The sequence below is a fragment of the Pyrus communis genome, chromosome 12 (genome assembly GCF_963583255.1).
Source record: "Pyrus communis chromosome 12, drPyrComm1.1, whole genome shotgun sequence".
NCBI classification, from domain to species: Eukaryota; Viridiplantae; Streptophyta; class Magnoliopsida; order Rosales; family Rosaceae; genus Pyrus; species Pyrus communis.
Window position 1 is genome coordinate 5,893,790 of NC_084814.1, and position 13,574 is coordinate 5,907,363.

At 40.8% G+C, this 13,574-nt stretch overlaps 1 protein-coding gene and 1 long non-coding RNA gene across 2 annotated transcripts; one reads left to right on the plus strand and one right to left on the minus strand.

The window, feature by feature from the left end:
* Nucleotides 1-270: 270 nt before the first annotated feature.
* Nucleotides 271-855, minus strand: LOC137709957 (uncharacterized). The gene has a single exon (XM_068448934.1). The coding sequence runs from the start codon at nt 853-855 to the stop codon at nt 271-273; it is 585 nt and encodes a 194-aa protein (XP_068305035.1).
* Nucleotides 856-3,205: 2,350 nt separating this feature from the next.
* LOC137709688 (uncharacterized) lies at nt 3,206-4,343 on the plus strand. Its single transcript, XR_011064916.1, has 2 exons — nt 3,206-3,321; nt 3,991-4,343. It is a non-coding gene; the product is annotated as an uncharacterized lncRNA (long non-coding RNA).
* The last annotated feature ends 9,231 nt before the right edge of the window (nt 4,344-13,574 follow it).

Genomic DNA, 13,574 nt, shown 5'->3' on the forward strand with positions numbered 1-13,574 from the left:
CAAGGTTAGACTCACAACGGGAATGATACTTGGCAAGTGCTTAGAGGGTAGCTTGGTATACGTGTGACCAATGCTCATGTGATCCACAACGGTAGCACATGTCCATTTTAGTGGAATCTGATTGAACGATAGCTTCCCTTGAGTGGGCTTTGGCTCTGTTGACCTTGGGCTCATGGTGGGGCTTGCCACCCATTACCACTGCCACGACGATTCTTTCATCGTTTATGGCTGCTAGAATTGGTTGCATGACCTTCAGGCGTAGCGTTCGAGCTAGTGGGTCGAGCTTGATGATTCTTCATTAAAAGCTAGTTTTTTCTTTTCAACGAGAAGTAAAACAGAGATCAAATCTGAAAATTTGGTAAACGTATGTGCCCTATATTGTTGCTGCAGGACAATATTGGTGGCATGGAAGGTCGAATATGTCTTCTCTAGAAGATCTAATTCTGTTAATTCCATTTTATAGAACTTAAGCAGTGATCGGATTCTACAAACTTCAGAGTTGTATTCATTCATGGACTTAAAGCCTTGGAACTGAAGATGCTGCCAGTCATGTATTGCTTCAGGCAAGTAAATGTCTTTCGGGTGATTGAAACGGCCAGCTAGAGAAAGCCAGAGGGTGCGTGGGTCCTCCTCAGTGAGGTACTCGGTCTGCAGTGCATCATGGATGTGTCTTCGAATGAAGATCATGGCAGTAGCTTTCTGGGCTTCATCGATGAGTTTGTCGTTGGCGGATGCCTCAATGGTGGCTCTAGTACCTTTTGCAGTAAGATGGAGCTTCACGTCTTGAACCAACTTCAGGTAGTTTCTTCCGGAGGCTTCCAGAAGAGTGAAATCGAGCTTGTTTAAGTTTGACATGTTCCTAAAACAGAGGGTACAACAAAACTTAGTTGGTCATATGGTAGTCCATAAACATACATTGTAGAACATTAGGTTCTATAGACATGTATTGGTTTAATTTAAACATGCAAGCTATAGGTTTCATGTGGTAAGCTTTGAATGAAAACTTCGGGTTACAAAGGCACTAAATATGAAACTATAGGTTCAATTTAGTTTTATGAATGATTAGTTCATAAAGGAGAAGTTCCTGCAAGAAACACAATATGCAATATATAGATTGAAGTGTAGTGGATTTGAGTTTCTTCGAGAACTCAAATGTGAGTGCTTCAGGACTACGAAATGATGTCAACAGTTCAAAGTATACAAATAAATTATTGAATCGTTAATGTCCAAAAGTAATATTCAGGTCAATAATTTTGGATTAATTATCAGATTAATAAACTGGATATCACTTTTAATTAATTCAATGGATTGAGACCAAACGGGGTCGATCGTGGAAGTAAAAATGATAATAACATTCGGGTTAAAATTATTTAAAATGCCAAAGAATAGCATTGGATTCAAAAAACCATAGCCCAAAAGGGTTTGGGCTTAGGTGCCGTGAGTAGGGCAAAGCCCTAGAGGCTATTGGGTCTCGGGTTTGGTTGCAAAAGCAGCCCACATGTGGTTACAGGCCACGGCCCGAGGTTGGGGAGCTCAGCAGCAGCAGCTACTGGCGTTTAGGCAAGGGAATTGGTTATGGGTGCAGGCCCAACAAAAAGCTGATTGGGTTGGGTCTGGGAAGCCTAGCCGAAGCTGGGCCTGGGTCAGGGCGAGCTAAGCCCAACAGACAAGTTTGCGGGAAGTGGGCTAGGGCGCATGGGCTACGGGCTGCTACAGACAGTCCAAATCATAGGACAACGGGTCAAGAAGGCTATAGGTTTTCTTGGTTGGGCAAGGGGGCTTTGGGCTTTGTTGAGCTTATTAGGCAAGGCTTGGGGTGCTTGGGTCAGCACAGCAAGCCCAAAGGCTGTTGCCGTGTGGTCCAAGGGCGTAAAAAAACGACACAGTGTCATGATGTGCGCCACATGATTGGGCTTCAGGCCAGTGGTGGTCCGGTGGTGTCACGGTGGTGATGCGATGGTGGTGCCACACAGTTCCCAATTTTCCTGTTTTTTTTTCTTCGAATTCTCTAGGGTTTGAAAAACCCTAAATTGCTTCTAATTTATTTATATGCTTTGACTCACAAATTCCACATAGCAAAATTAATTGCATAATTCATGATACGTGTGTGTGTATATATATATATATATATATATCGGAAGAAAAATATAAATATGGGGGGTTCATGCATCATGGGGAATGTTTTTATGCTTCATGGACGTTTCAAATATCTTACTTTATTTTAAGCGTACCTAAGTAGCAAAAAACAAATAAGAGCCTTTGAATTTTGTAGAAGATAGCCTTCTAGGATATGTCAGTTCTTTAGCTTCTGGCAAGAGCGTGCTGATAACGTGTTATAAGCCTATTTAACTGAGCTATTCTAAGGGAATAGAGAGAGGGAGGCTGGCGGTAGCAAGAGAGAGAAGAGAGATATAATTGCGAGGTGTGTGTTATATCACACTAGTATGCCTTTATTTATAGTAGTAGGGTAGGTAAAATCCTTATCCTTTTAGGATTACAACTCTTAATAGGTAATCAAGTCCTAATAGGAATATAAGAGATATTCCTAGATCCACTAGAATTTACACAATCACATTCCTATTCTAAATATGACTGCAACACAAACTTATTTTTATTTGGGAAATGTTTTGAATTGAAAAATAATTAGGAGTTTAATAAAGGTGTGAGTAATAAAAATTATGTAATTGATTCATTAATACGTTAATGTTAGAGACTTTAATTAAAATTTGAACACTAATAAGGTTTCAATCAATGAACATTAGCAAATAGGGACCGGATACTAAAACCTGAAAAAAAATAATAACAAAAAGGTTTTTTTTTTTTTTTTTCTCTTTAACAAATATTAGAGATACTAGCCATGAGCGTGTGCCAATTTGCTCTTTACATCTTATTCTTAATTATTTTATTTTAAAATCTTTACTCGAAATAGGTATTTTTGAAATTATGAATGTTTTAACTTTTTTGTCTTCTCACTTTTTATACAGATATAGATACAAAGAATTGGATGGAGGATGTGCTCTTGTTATCTTCCGCCAGAAAACCCGCGTCAAATTCCAGGTGTTGCATTTTCAGTAGTCATTTGAGAAATTAACACAAATAAGGGTAGTAAAAAGCAGCACAGCAACGAGATTTCCTGCAATCCACCAAAAGAACTAACCGTATGCACTTTAAATAGCTCCATTTCTTTCAGAGCTTCCATAGAGTAAAAGAAAAACAGTGCGTTTAATTTGGAAAGAAGAGAAACAATGGCAGATCAATTGACAGATGATCAACTGAACATGCTCAAGACTAAATTCAATACCTTCGACCCGGATGGCACTGGTTAGAACCCTCTTTCCATATGTACATGTATATGATGTGTGTGAGTGTGTGTGTACCATGTCAAAGTACGTACTGCCAGGGACGAAGGCAAAATTTCAAACCTGACTGGGCTGAACTTATCTTCCGATCTAATTTTTCAGTTGAGTACACATAGGCTTAGCCAACACCAATGTAAAAGATGATTAGCAATCTCACACATTCATGCCTTATTATGTTAAATGTTGTTTATTGTAAATAATGGTATAGGTAACAGATGATAAATCTCCAGTCATGGAGGGGCTAAACATAACCCGGAACTATTATGTTCAGGGACAAACATAACCCGGAACTATTATGCGCATTTTCTTACCATCAAATATCTCTTTATAAAAATAATCTGGTATTACTCATCCATTGATCGCCCAGCCAATTTTTCAATCAATTTTTTTAAAATTTTATGGTTGAAACTGCTCTATAACATGAGATTCTTATATGCATTATGTGCATTTTTCCCACCCAAAAAAAATGAGTGGGGCCTAAACCCAAGGTAGCTTCATACATGATTATGTTAATGTTGTTTATTTTATTCTACTATGTTGGGGTTTGAATCTGATTCAAGTAAGCACATATAAGAAGAGATTGATTCATCTTACTATTTAATAATTTGTCAATTTTTTTTTGTTTTTTAAGGCATAATCACTAGGGATCAGTTGGCCGATGTGTTGAGATCGTTAGGGCAAGATCCCACCGAGGAGGAGTTGGATCAATTTGTGCAGCAGCTGGGTAGTGAGGATGGGAATATTCACTGGGATAAATTCGTCGAACTCATGGCCCAGACAATTTCTGCATTAGCTGGGCAGTGAGGATGGTAATATTCACTGGGATAAATTCGTCATTGTCATGGCCCAGATTATCAACCCCAAGTGACCACTCTCGCATTATTCTAGTACAATTGTCAATTTAAATACTCACATTTTTGTCAACTTATTGACGAAAATAATTGTCAATATTTCTAAGATATAAATATATTTATTTCTTTATAACTAATGTGTATAATAAAAGGGTAAGTTTATCTTCCTATAAAGGTTTAGTGCAATTTTGCTTTCCTCCATATTCAAGGATTATGATTCAGCGTAATTTTACACAAATAATCTTTAAGTGAATATTGTGATCATTTCATTTTTAGCTTCAATTTTCACATTTTGTGCTTGGGATTATGACAAACATATATGGGGGAATTGAGAGATGAACATTGACACACTCCGATCGGAGTCAAGACGTGATGGCCGTCATGTGAGAGTGACGTAGCCAAGTGCGCAACGGAAGTGATACTAATAAAAGAAATGTGAATAATTAAAAACCAAAACTAAACTTATTTAACTAGAGATACTATGTAAGTGTGTAAAAGTGATCAAATATAAGATACATGCATATCAAAGCATAGGTAAAACGAAAGTGCAGTCGAACTAACTAAGTACTAATTCTACAAATAGGGAGAAGATCCCTACTTTTATTTATGGAAACGTCAGAGCCACCGTGTAGTCCTCGTGAGCCACCAAAGACGAGCAGCTACGTAGAACCTGGAGGGGCACAAAATAGAAGGGTGAGTGGGCAAAAACAAAGCTTTAAAAAAACCCATTTATCTTTATGAACATAATAACCCCTCTCCGCAAAACTCGTATAATTTCCAGAAAATAGTAATATGCACGTTTATAAAAACAATGTTCAAGAGCAGTGAAAACAAAATTATGCCATGTCATAACGTTCAGCACTAAAATATGTAAGCCAGGTGAAACATCAATATAAATTAGCATGCCAACCGGAGTCACCTAACGTGACCTGTATGATTGGACCTATAGCTCATCAACATATGTCTGCACACGAGTTGGAGTCACCTAATGTGACCTGTACGACATGCTGGCTGCAAATAAGTACGCCTAAGTGCTACGATCACGTGAAAGCTATGCGATAAATCGTGGGTCACCTATGAGTCGGAACCACCTATTATAGTTTGTACGACAGGCTAGCACCAAAACTTGGATCCAAGGTGAGCATGCGGTGCGGGAGGTGAACAATCACGAGAAAGCTATGCCCTAGCCTCGGGCGGGAGCACTAACATCGGGGTGCAACATAATAAGTTCTAAATGCATAAATGCATAGCAATATGCAATGCAACAAGACCAATCACATGCTAACTCACTTGAAGCTTACCTGAGTCTCCGCATCATCAAATAGAATAATTCACAATTCATACTAATGCAACAATATAGTAATAAACAGTAGAGACATGGCATACAAGGCATAAATTCAATTAAAAAGGTTTTTTGGAAATCGTAAAGCATTTATATATAGACACACACACACACACACACACACACACACACACACACACACACACACACACACACACACACACACATACATAGAACACAAATGGCCACTCATTGATAAGTAGCAAGATAGCCTCCTAGCCTCGCTTGTCCACGCTCGTCCTTGGGGTACCTCTCACCTATATGTGATACAACTATTTTAACGTTAATTCGATAGCACATAAACAAAGCCCAGGATTAATTCCTCATATGTTGCTCAAATGGGGTGTTTGAATATCCCAACGTGATCTACTCGATAGTATGAACATATACATATTTTTAGAAATTTTTTTGAACACCGGACGCGCCTTCACGCGCCGGCCAAGGCACGGCCACACTCGTTGGCCATGCGCAGGCACGTGCCATTTGTTTGACTGTCATTGTTAGAAATATTCCGTCAGTTTGATGGAATATTCCATTTAATGTAACTAACAGTACCTGATACTGTTAGAATATTCCGTTAAAGTTAACGGAATATTCCCCTTCTTCTCCAGTCACTCTGTCAGCTGCACTCATCGATTTCTGGAAAATTTTCTAAAGCTTATAACTTTGTCATTTCTCAACCAAAATCCATGAAATTTATATGGATTTGAAGGTCTTGAAGAGTAGAACACATTCGTACCTAATAGAATTTCAAAATCCAACGGAAAATGGTTGGAAATTCCCTCGATACTTCCAACCAAATCTGCAACCTTCCAAACTCGCCTATACCAATGTCCACTTCACTCCAAAACTACTTCAATGAGTTAGGAAAGTTGGGTGAATACCTTTCCAAGCCTTAAAATCTCGAAACCACGCCAGGATTGCGTCGGAGAAAACTTGACTCCTCATTGAAGCTTCTGGTTTCTCATGTTTCTGTCATCCGTTTGATGAACTAAAGGTATGGCTGAGTTCGTGAGGTCGAGAGGAGAATGATGGTTGTTTCCAAAGATTCAATCCATGAGAGTTTGATGATGATGGTGTTGTAAACACGAAAATTCCTGACGACGAACGAGACAAGAACACGTGTACAAAGTAATATTTTGTATTAATTATTTTAGGGTTACAATCTCTTTGTAATTTGGTCCTCTGATTTGATCTCCGTAAGATGTTGGTTTGTTGACGTGTTGTTGATCCAAGGGTTGTCGAGGCTTGATCTTGGATGAATAATTGGAAGTTTCTTTAAAGGCAGTTGGGGCTTGATCTTGAAGAACAGGGATGAACAGATCGTCAAGGGCTTTTGGGCTTGATCTTAAAGTTGTTGATCCAAAGGGCCATTGGGGCTTGATCTTTGGATGAACAGGTGGGAGCTTCTTCAAGGGCCATCAGGGCTTGATCTTTGAATAATGGTTGTGCGGATTTCTTCAAGGGCCGTCGACTTGATTTGAAGGTTGATGGATGAGTGGATCTTCAAGGGCTTTTGGGCTTGACCTTTAAGAATGGTTGGATGTGTGGATTTGTTGATGTTGTTGATCCAAAGGGCCGTTGGGGCTTGGTTTTGGGATGAACGGATGATGAACAATGAACACTTTCTTCAAGGGCCGTCGGGGCTTGATCTTGAGTTGGTGGAAGTTCTTCAAGGGCCATCGGGGCTTGATCTTGAAGGAGGATTTGACGAAGAACAAAGAGAGCTTTCTTGATCTTTCGGGATTTGCTTAAGAGCCTTAGAGTTTCAAAGCTTCAAGGTTTTGGTGTGATATCAATTCCCCCTTTTAAAATGAATGCCTTGGCTTCCTATTTATAGAATTCCAAAACTTGATTTTTGAATTTAAATAATCAGATGAAATAAATCATTTTTGCCAAGTGTTGACACGTGTCCTATTTGATGACTTTTTCAATTTATTTCGATTTTTCGTTGAGTCACACGCTACATGTAAAATTTATGTGACACGTGAGCGTTGAAATTTTAATTATTGGTCAACATTCATTTCACTGAAATTTCGATGTCTACAAATGCCCCCACTTCAAGGTGCGTCGCATACATCTGCTTGTCACGTGTAGGAGAAGTGTTTTGAAGTCCCTTAATGTAGATGTCGATCCAAGGGCCGTCGAGGCTTGATCTTGAAATGGACTAGAAATTTCTTCAAGGGCTTTTGAAGCTTGATCTTGAATTAGGCTGAAAGTTTTTTTTCAAGGGCCGTTGAGGCTTGTTTTTGAACTTTGTTTGAAATTTCTTCAAGGGCCGTCAAGGCTTGATCTTGAATGAAATTGGACCACAAGGAGCTTCACGTGGTAGATCTTTACGCTTGTTGACTTTCCACAGCTTTGATCTTGAACGGGGTTGGAGGATTTTCTCGTTTCCTCCAATTGTTGACTTTCCACAGGCTCATTCTTGAACTGGGTTGGGGGGTTTCTTCTGCTAGAGTTGCACCAAATGTCTGAATTTACTCCTTTTATCTGGAGCTGAACTTGATTCAAGGGTGGTGGGCATTTGATCTTGAACAAGACTTGTGATTTCTTCAAGGGCTGTCGAGGCTTGTTCTTGAATGGAATTGGACCACGAGTGGTCTCACGATTCGGACACATGGCAGGCAAGCGCGAGGTGGAGGTGATAGTCTGTTTCTTTCTTCAATCTTTCCAATTCATATTGAAGAGGGTTAGGAGATGAATCGGCACGTGTTTTGTTGTGCTTGTCTCCACATGCTTCAATGTATCATTTTCGCTTGCCTCATTTGTTCTCCAGGCAGATGTGGTATCTTCTGCTGCCTTGCCTATTTCCCCAGTAGAGCGATGCTAAGTAAGCAATCATGGAAGGGTTCCAGGTAGTCGGTTCCTGACTGGAAGTTTGACTTCAAGTTCCGAATGATTGCTCTCTTTCTCTTTATCCTACAGGTAAGAACAAGGGCAAAGAAAAGGACAGGGAAAAAGCATGATATGAGATACTCTTGCTTTCAAGGAAGCGGTGGTGATTTGACAGCGTTGCACAGCAAGGCTTTGCTCCTCGGCGATGGTGCTAGCGAAAGGTTGTTGAAGCCTTTCGAGCTCTTTGATTAGAGCAACGATGCCGAGCTTGGTTTTGACTTAAACTCCTCCATTTGGATTATGCCATTCTGCAGGAAAGAGCGTCGTGCTATAGTGATATGTTCCAGCTCATCATTGATCCTTATGCTTTAATCTCTTGCCGTATTTGTTCCTGATGCAGGAGTTGAATGCAACCTTTGCATTTAAATGGTGCTTCAGAACATTACTTCTCAGCAACGATGAGTACTCGAGAGCAATGCAAGGTAAGCAACCAGGCAAAGGTTCCAGGCAATCAGTTACAGGTTGGAAGTTTGATTTCAGGTTTCGACTGATTACTCTCTTTCCCCTTGTCCTGCAGGTAAGAGCAAAGGCAAAGGAAAAGACAGGGAAAAAGCATGATATGAGATACTTTTGCTTTCAACCTTGATGATATGCGATACTTTTACTTTGGTGTCATTTGTTTGCAAGGGTATTCCTAGATAGGAAGAAAACTGAGCATTTCGAGAGGTTTTGCTGGGAGTGTACTCTCAAAGGTGAGGAAGGGTTGGGCATTTTTTTTTTGCAGGTTTGCCTTGCTGTGGAGGACGAAGGTTGACATATATAGAAATTTCCCAACAGCTAGTAATGGCGCTATTCCTTTACTCTTGTCGAGAACCGTTGGGTAATTGAAATAGTAAGATTCACGGGTTTTGAACTTTGTTAGAAATCTTTGACAAAGTTGCCCGTGATTTCTGCAAAGCTGAGGTTGCGTGTGGAAGGTGATGACAAATGCGGAAAAGTCGGTCTTTTGAAATTCGGAGAGCGGTGCCTCTTCGATCTCTAAACAAGTGGCCTTGTTGCCTCTTCGATTTTTGAACAAGTGGCCTTAGTGCCTCTTCGATTTCTGAACAAGCGGCCCGACTTTTGGAGAGGTGCCTCTTTGATTTATGAACGACCATGTTACCTCCTCGATTTTTGAACAGGCCCGTTGCTTTTTTTTTTTTTTTTTTTTTTTTTTGAAATATAGAGGCATTAATCGTGTTCCAAAAACACACTTAGAGAGTTGCTGCCTGTACGAATTTCCCTCTTTTTGTATTTCTAAGAACTTGATTTACACGACCTCTTCTTCCTTCATCATTCCTGCAAATGACTTGCCCATCTGACCATTGTCTTGATTTGAATGTTGAGGAAGACGCTGACACGCCTTCTCAAGACAACATATGGCACCCATCCTTCTTATCCCCTAGCGGTCCTCTAACAGTTAGGGACTCTATGATGAAGAACGACATAACCACCACGGTGGTTGCTAGAAATTTTCTCACCCCAAAAGATAACAGGATCCTTTCCAAGTGGTCTGATGAGCTGGCTGTTCAAGACTCTTTGGCTTTCAGTGTTCAGTGTGCGAGCTCTGTATTGAACATGGGCCAACGCCTTCTTGCTCGAACTCGCCAGGTTGAATCCTTGATGGCTGAGGTGGTGAGCCTTAAGCAAGAGATTAGAGGGCTCTGGCACGAGAATAGAGAGTTGCACATGCTTGCCAATAGTTACTCAACGAGCATGAAGAGAAAGCTTGACCAACTTCAGGAATCTGAAAGTCAGATTCAGAGTGACGATCAGATCTTTGTGACTTTACTCCAGAGGCACCTATTGCCTTTGACCTCTGGAGTTTTACCGAGTGTTTAAGCTCCAAACAATCAACCTCCGGCGCCTCTTCTTCTTGGAGTTCTGCCGAGTAATGAGGCTTCACCTGATCAATGAAGGCTCTTTTTTATTTTATTATTATTATTATTATTTTTATTTTTTTATTTTTTTATTTTCTATTTAGTGTTTTTTAACTCATGTACATCCACATTTCTGTAATTTTTTTAGAGATATCAGTAAATGAGCTTTTATTTGACTCAGTGTACATTTTTTTTCCTTATTTTTTATTATTATTATTATTATTATTATTATTATTATTATTATTATTATTATTATTATTATTATTACTATTATATTTTATTTTTTGGTTATGTAAATTCTAGATTTGTTGTGAAAATGGATGGTGAATGGATGGTAAATGAATGCCCACTATGTAGTGGATGTTGTAGGTGAAGTAAGTGGATGATGTAGGTGAAATGAGTGGGGATTGTAGGTGAAGTAAGTGGATGTTGTGGGTGAAATGAGTGGAGGTTGTAGGTGAAGTAAGTGGATGATGTAGGTGAAATGAGTGGAGATTCTAGGTGAAGTAAGTGGATGATGTAGGTGAAATAAGTGGATGATGTAGGTGAAATGAGTGGAGATTGTAGGTGAAGTAAGTGGATGATGTAGGTGAAATGAGTGGAGATTGTAGGTGAAGTAAGTGGATGTTGTAGGTGAAATGAGTTGATGTTTTTGATTTGTCATTTTGCATCTTTATTTTCCTATATAAGAAAGACCAAATGTATGAGGAATTGTACATCTTCTATATATATCTCTCTCTTGTCATGCACATTGTCCTTGCTGTTGCCGCCGTGAGTCTTGGTGTTTGGAGCTTGTTACAGTGTGTCACTTTTACCATGTGGGGTTGTGCAAAAGATTGCAGTGAGTTTATGCTGTGTAGTGCTTTTTGGTCATAACTTTCCTTGGTGGTGACGTTGCCGTGCCTCTTGCTGCTGCTTGGAGCTTGTTACAGTGCGTCACTTTTACCATGTGGGGTTGTGCAAAAGACTGCAGCGAGTCTATGCTGTGTAGTGCCTTTTGGTCACAACTTTTCTCGGTGATGACGTTGCCGTGCCTCTTTCCGTTTGCCGTGGGTTCTTTGCCGCTACTGCTTGGAGCTTGTTTCAGTGCGTCACTTTTATCGTGTGGGACTGCAACAAGTTTATGCTGTGTAGTGCCTTTTGGTCACAACTTTCCTTAGTGGTGACGTTGAGTGCCTCTTGCTGCTGCTTGGAGCTTGTTGCACCGCTGTTGTTGCACTATTCGCTGCACACCATTGCACTGTCCGTTATCCCTCGGTTAAGGAAGGATCAAGTCATGATGTAGTTCAAATGAGTGATGGTTTTGATGATGATTTTGTCGTACACAGTTTAAGCTTTTGCGGGCCAAGAGCGTTTGTTGTCGCCTTTTACGCTCGTGTGGACAAGGAGCTTTTGGTGCCGTTTGCAGTTTCAGCTAGTGCAAGCAAGGAGTTTTTGGTGCCGTTTGCAGTTTCAACTCGTGCAGGCAAGGAGCGTTTGGTGCCGTTTGCAGTTTCAGCTCGTGTAAGCAAGAAGCGTTTGGTGCCGTTTGTAGTTTCAGCTCGTGCATGCAATGATCGTTTGGTGCCGTTTGCAATTTCAGCTCATGCATGCAAGGAGCGTTTGGTGCTGTTTGTAGTTTCAGCTTATGCAGGCAATGAGCGTTTGTTGCCGTTTGTAGTTTCAGCTCGTGCAGGCAATGAACATTTGGTGCTATTTGCAGTTTCAGCTCGTGCAGACAAGGAGCATTTGTTGTTGCCTTTTAGGTTTGTGTGAACGAGGAGATTTGGTTGTCGCCTTTTAGGCTCGTGCGAACGAGGAGCTTTGGTTGTTGACGAGAACTGCTTTGCCTCTTTTTCGATTGGTGAACTTATGGATGAGATGTATGCTTCTTGTGAATTTTCTTTTGAGTGACTTGAGTCCATCATTCAACTTCACTTGACTTGACTAACATGGTTTTGGAGCATGCCCTCAACGGTTGAGGTGAAGATTTTGAGTCGAAAGAGCCAAAAGTGACGGGGGTATAGTTTGACTTCGCCACATCATTAAGATCTAGCTTGATGATTCTTTTCTGAGCCAGCTTCATGATGAGATCTTTCAGCACGAAGCACTTTTCCGTCGGATGACTGATGAAGCGGTGGAATTTACAGTACCTTGGATTGTCAATACGATTCATCTTTTCCGGCCGTCTGCACTCAGGTAGGTTGATCACCTTTTTGTCAAGCAAGTTTTTCAACATGGCAACCACATCAGAGTCGGGGAATGGATAAGTCTTCTCCTCAAGTTCCTTCAAAGTGCGTCTACGCATATCTTGATCACGAAAAGCTTCGGTTTGAATCACCTTACGTCGTGTAGAGATTTTAACTGGAGTTGTGTTGACTATCATTGTTTCCTTGGTGGGTTTCCACGCAACCTTATCCACCTTTGGCCCCAAAACTTTGTTGTTCTTGTAGTCGGCGATTGGTTCTTTCTTCCCATGACGGGCGATGCTTAACTCCATATCATGGGCGCAGGTGGCTAACTCTTCGAAGGTTCGTGGTTTGATGCCTTGAAGGATGTAGTGTAGTCCCCACTGCATGCCTTGAACGCACATCTCAATGGCAGAGGTTTCAGAAAGCCGATATTTGCAATCCAGACTTAATGAACGCCATCTATTAATGTAGTCGATGACAAGTTTATCCTTTTACTGTTTCGTACTAGTTAACTCTAACATGCTCATAGTGCGGCGAGTGCTGTAGAAGCGGTTGAGGAATTCCCTTTCTAGCTGATCCCAACTATTGATAGACTCGGGCTTGAGGTCGGTGTACTAGTCAAAGGCGTTACCTTTTAGCGAGCACACGAACTGCTTGACGAGGTAGTCTCATTCCGTTCCAGCATTGTTGCAAGTTTCAATGAAATGGGCGACATGTTGCTTTGGGTTTCCCTTTCCATCAAACGACATAAACTTTGGTGATTGATACCCTGACGACATACACAAGTTATCAATACTCTTGGTGTATGGCTTTGAGTATAGCAGTGCATCTCGCGAAGTGCTTCCCACCTGTGCTCTGACGGTGTTGGCAATCATGTCCTGAAGCTGCTAGATGGAAAGAGATCCCATGAGCGCCATTGCTTGGTTTGGCTTCGGCCTCTCAACATATTTCTCCACTGGAGGCTCATCTTTTTCGCCGGTTTCCCTCTTTAGTGGATCAACCTTTGGGTCGCGGTCAACTTTTTTGTCATACTGCGCGTCCAATTGGTTGATGAGTGCGGTGATTTGCAAGTCTTTCTCCTCTATGGTCTTTGT

Bases quoted from the DNA above. Each gene is read 5' to 3' on its own strand.
- LOC137709957 (XM_068448934.1), bottom strand. From the start codon at position 855: ATGTCAAACTTAAACAAGCTCGATTTCACTCTTCTGGAAGCCTCCGGA.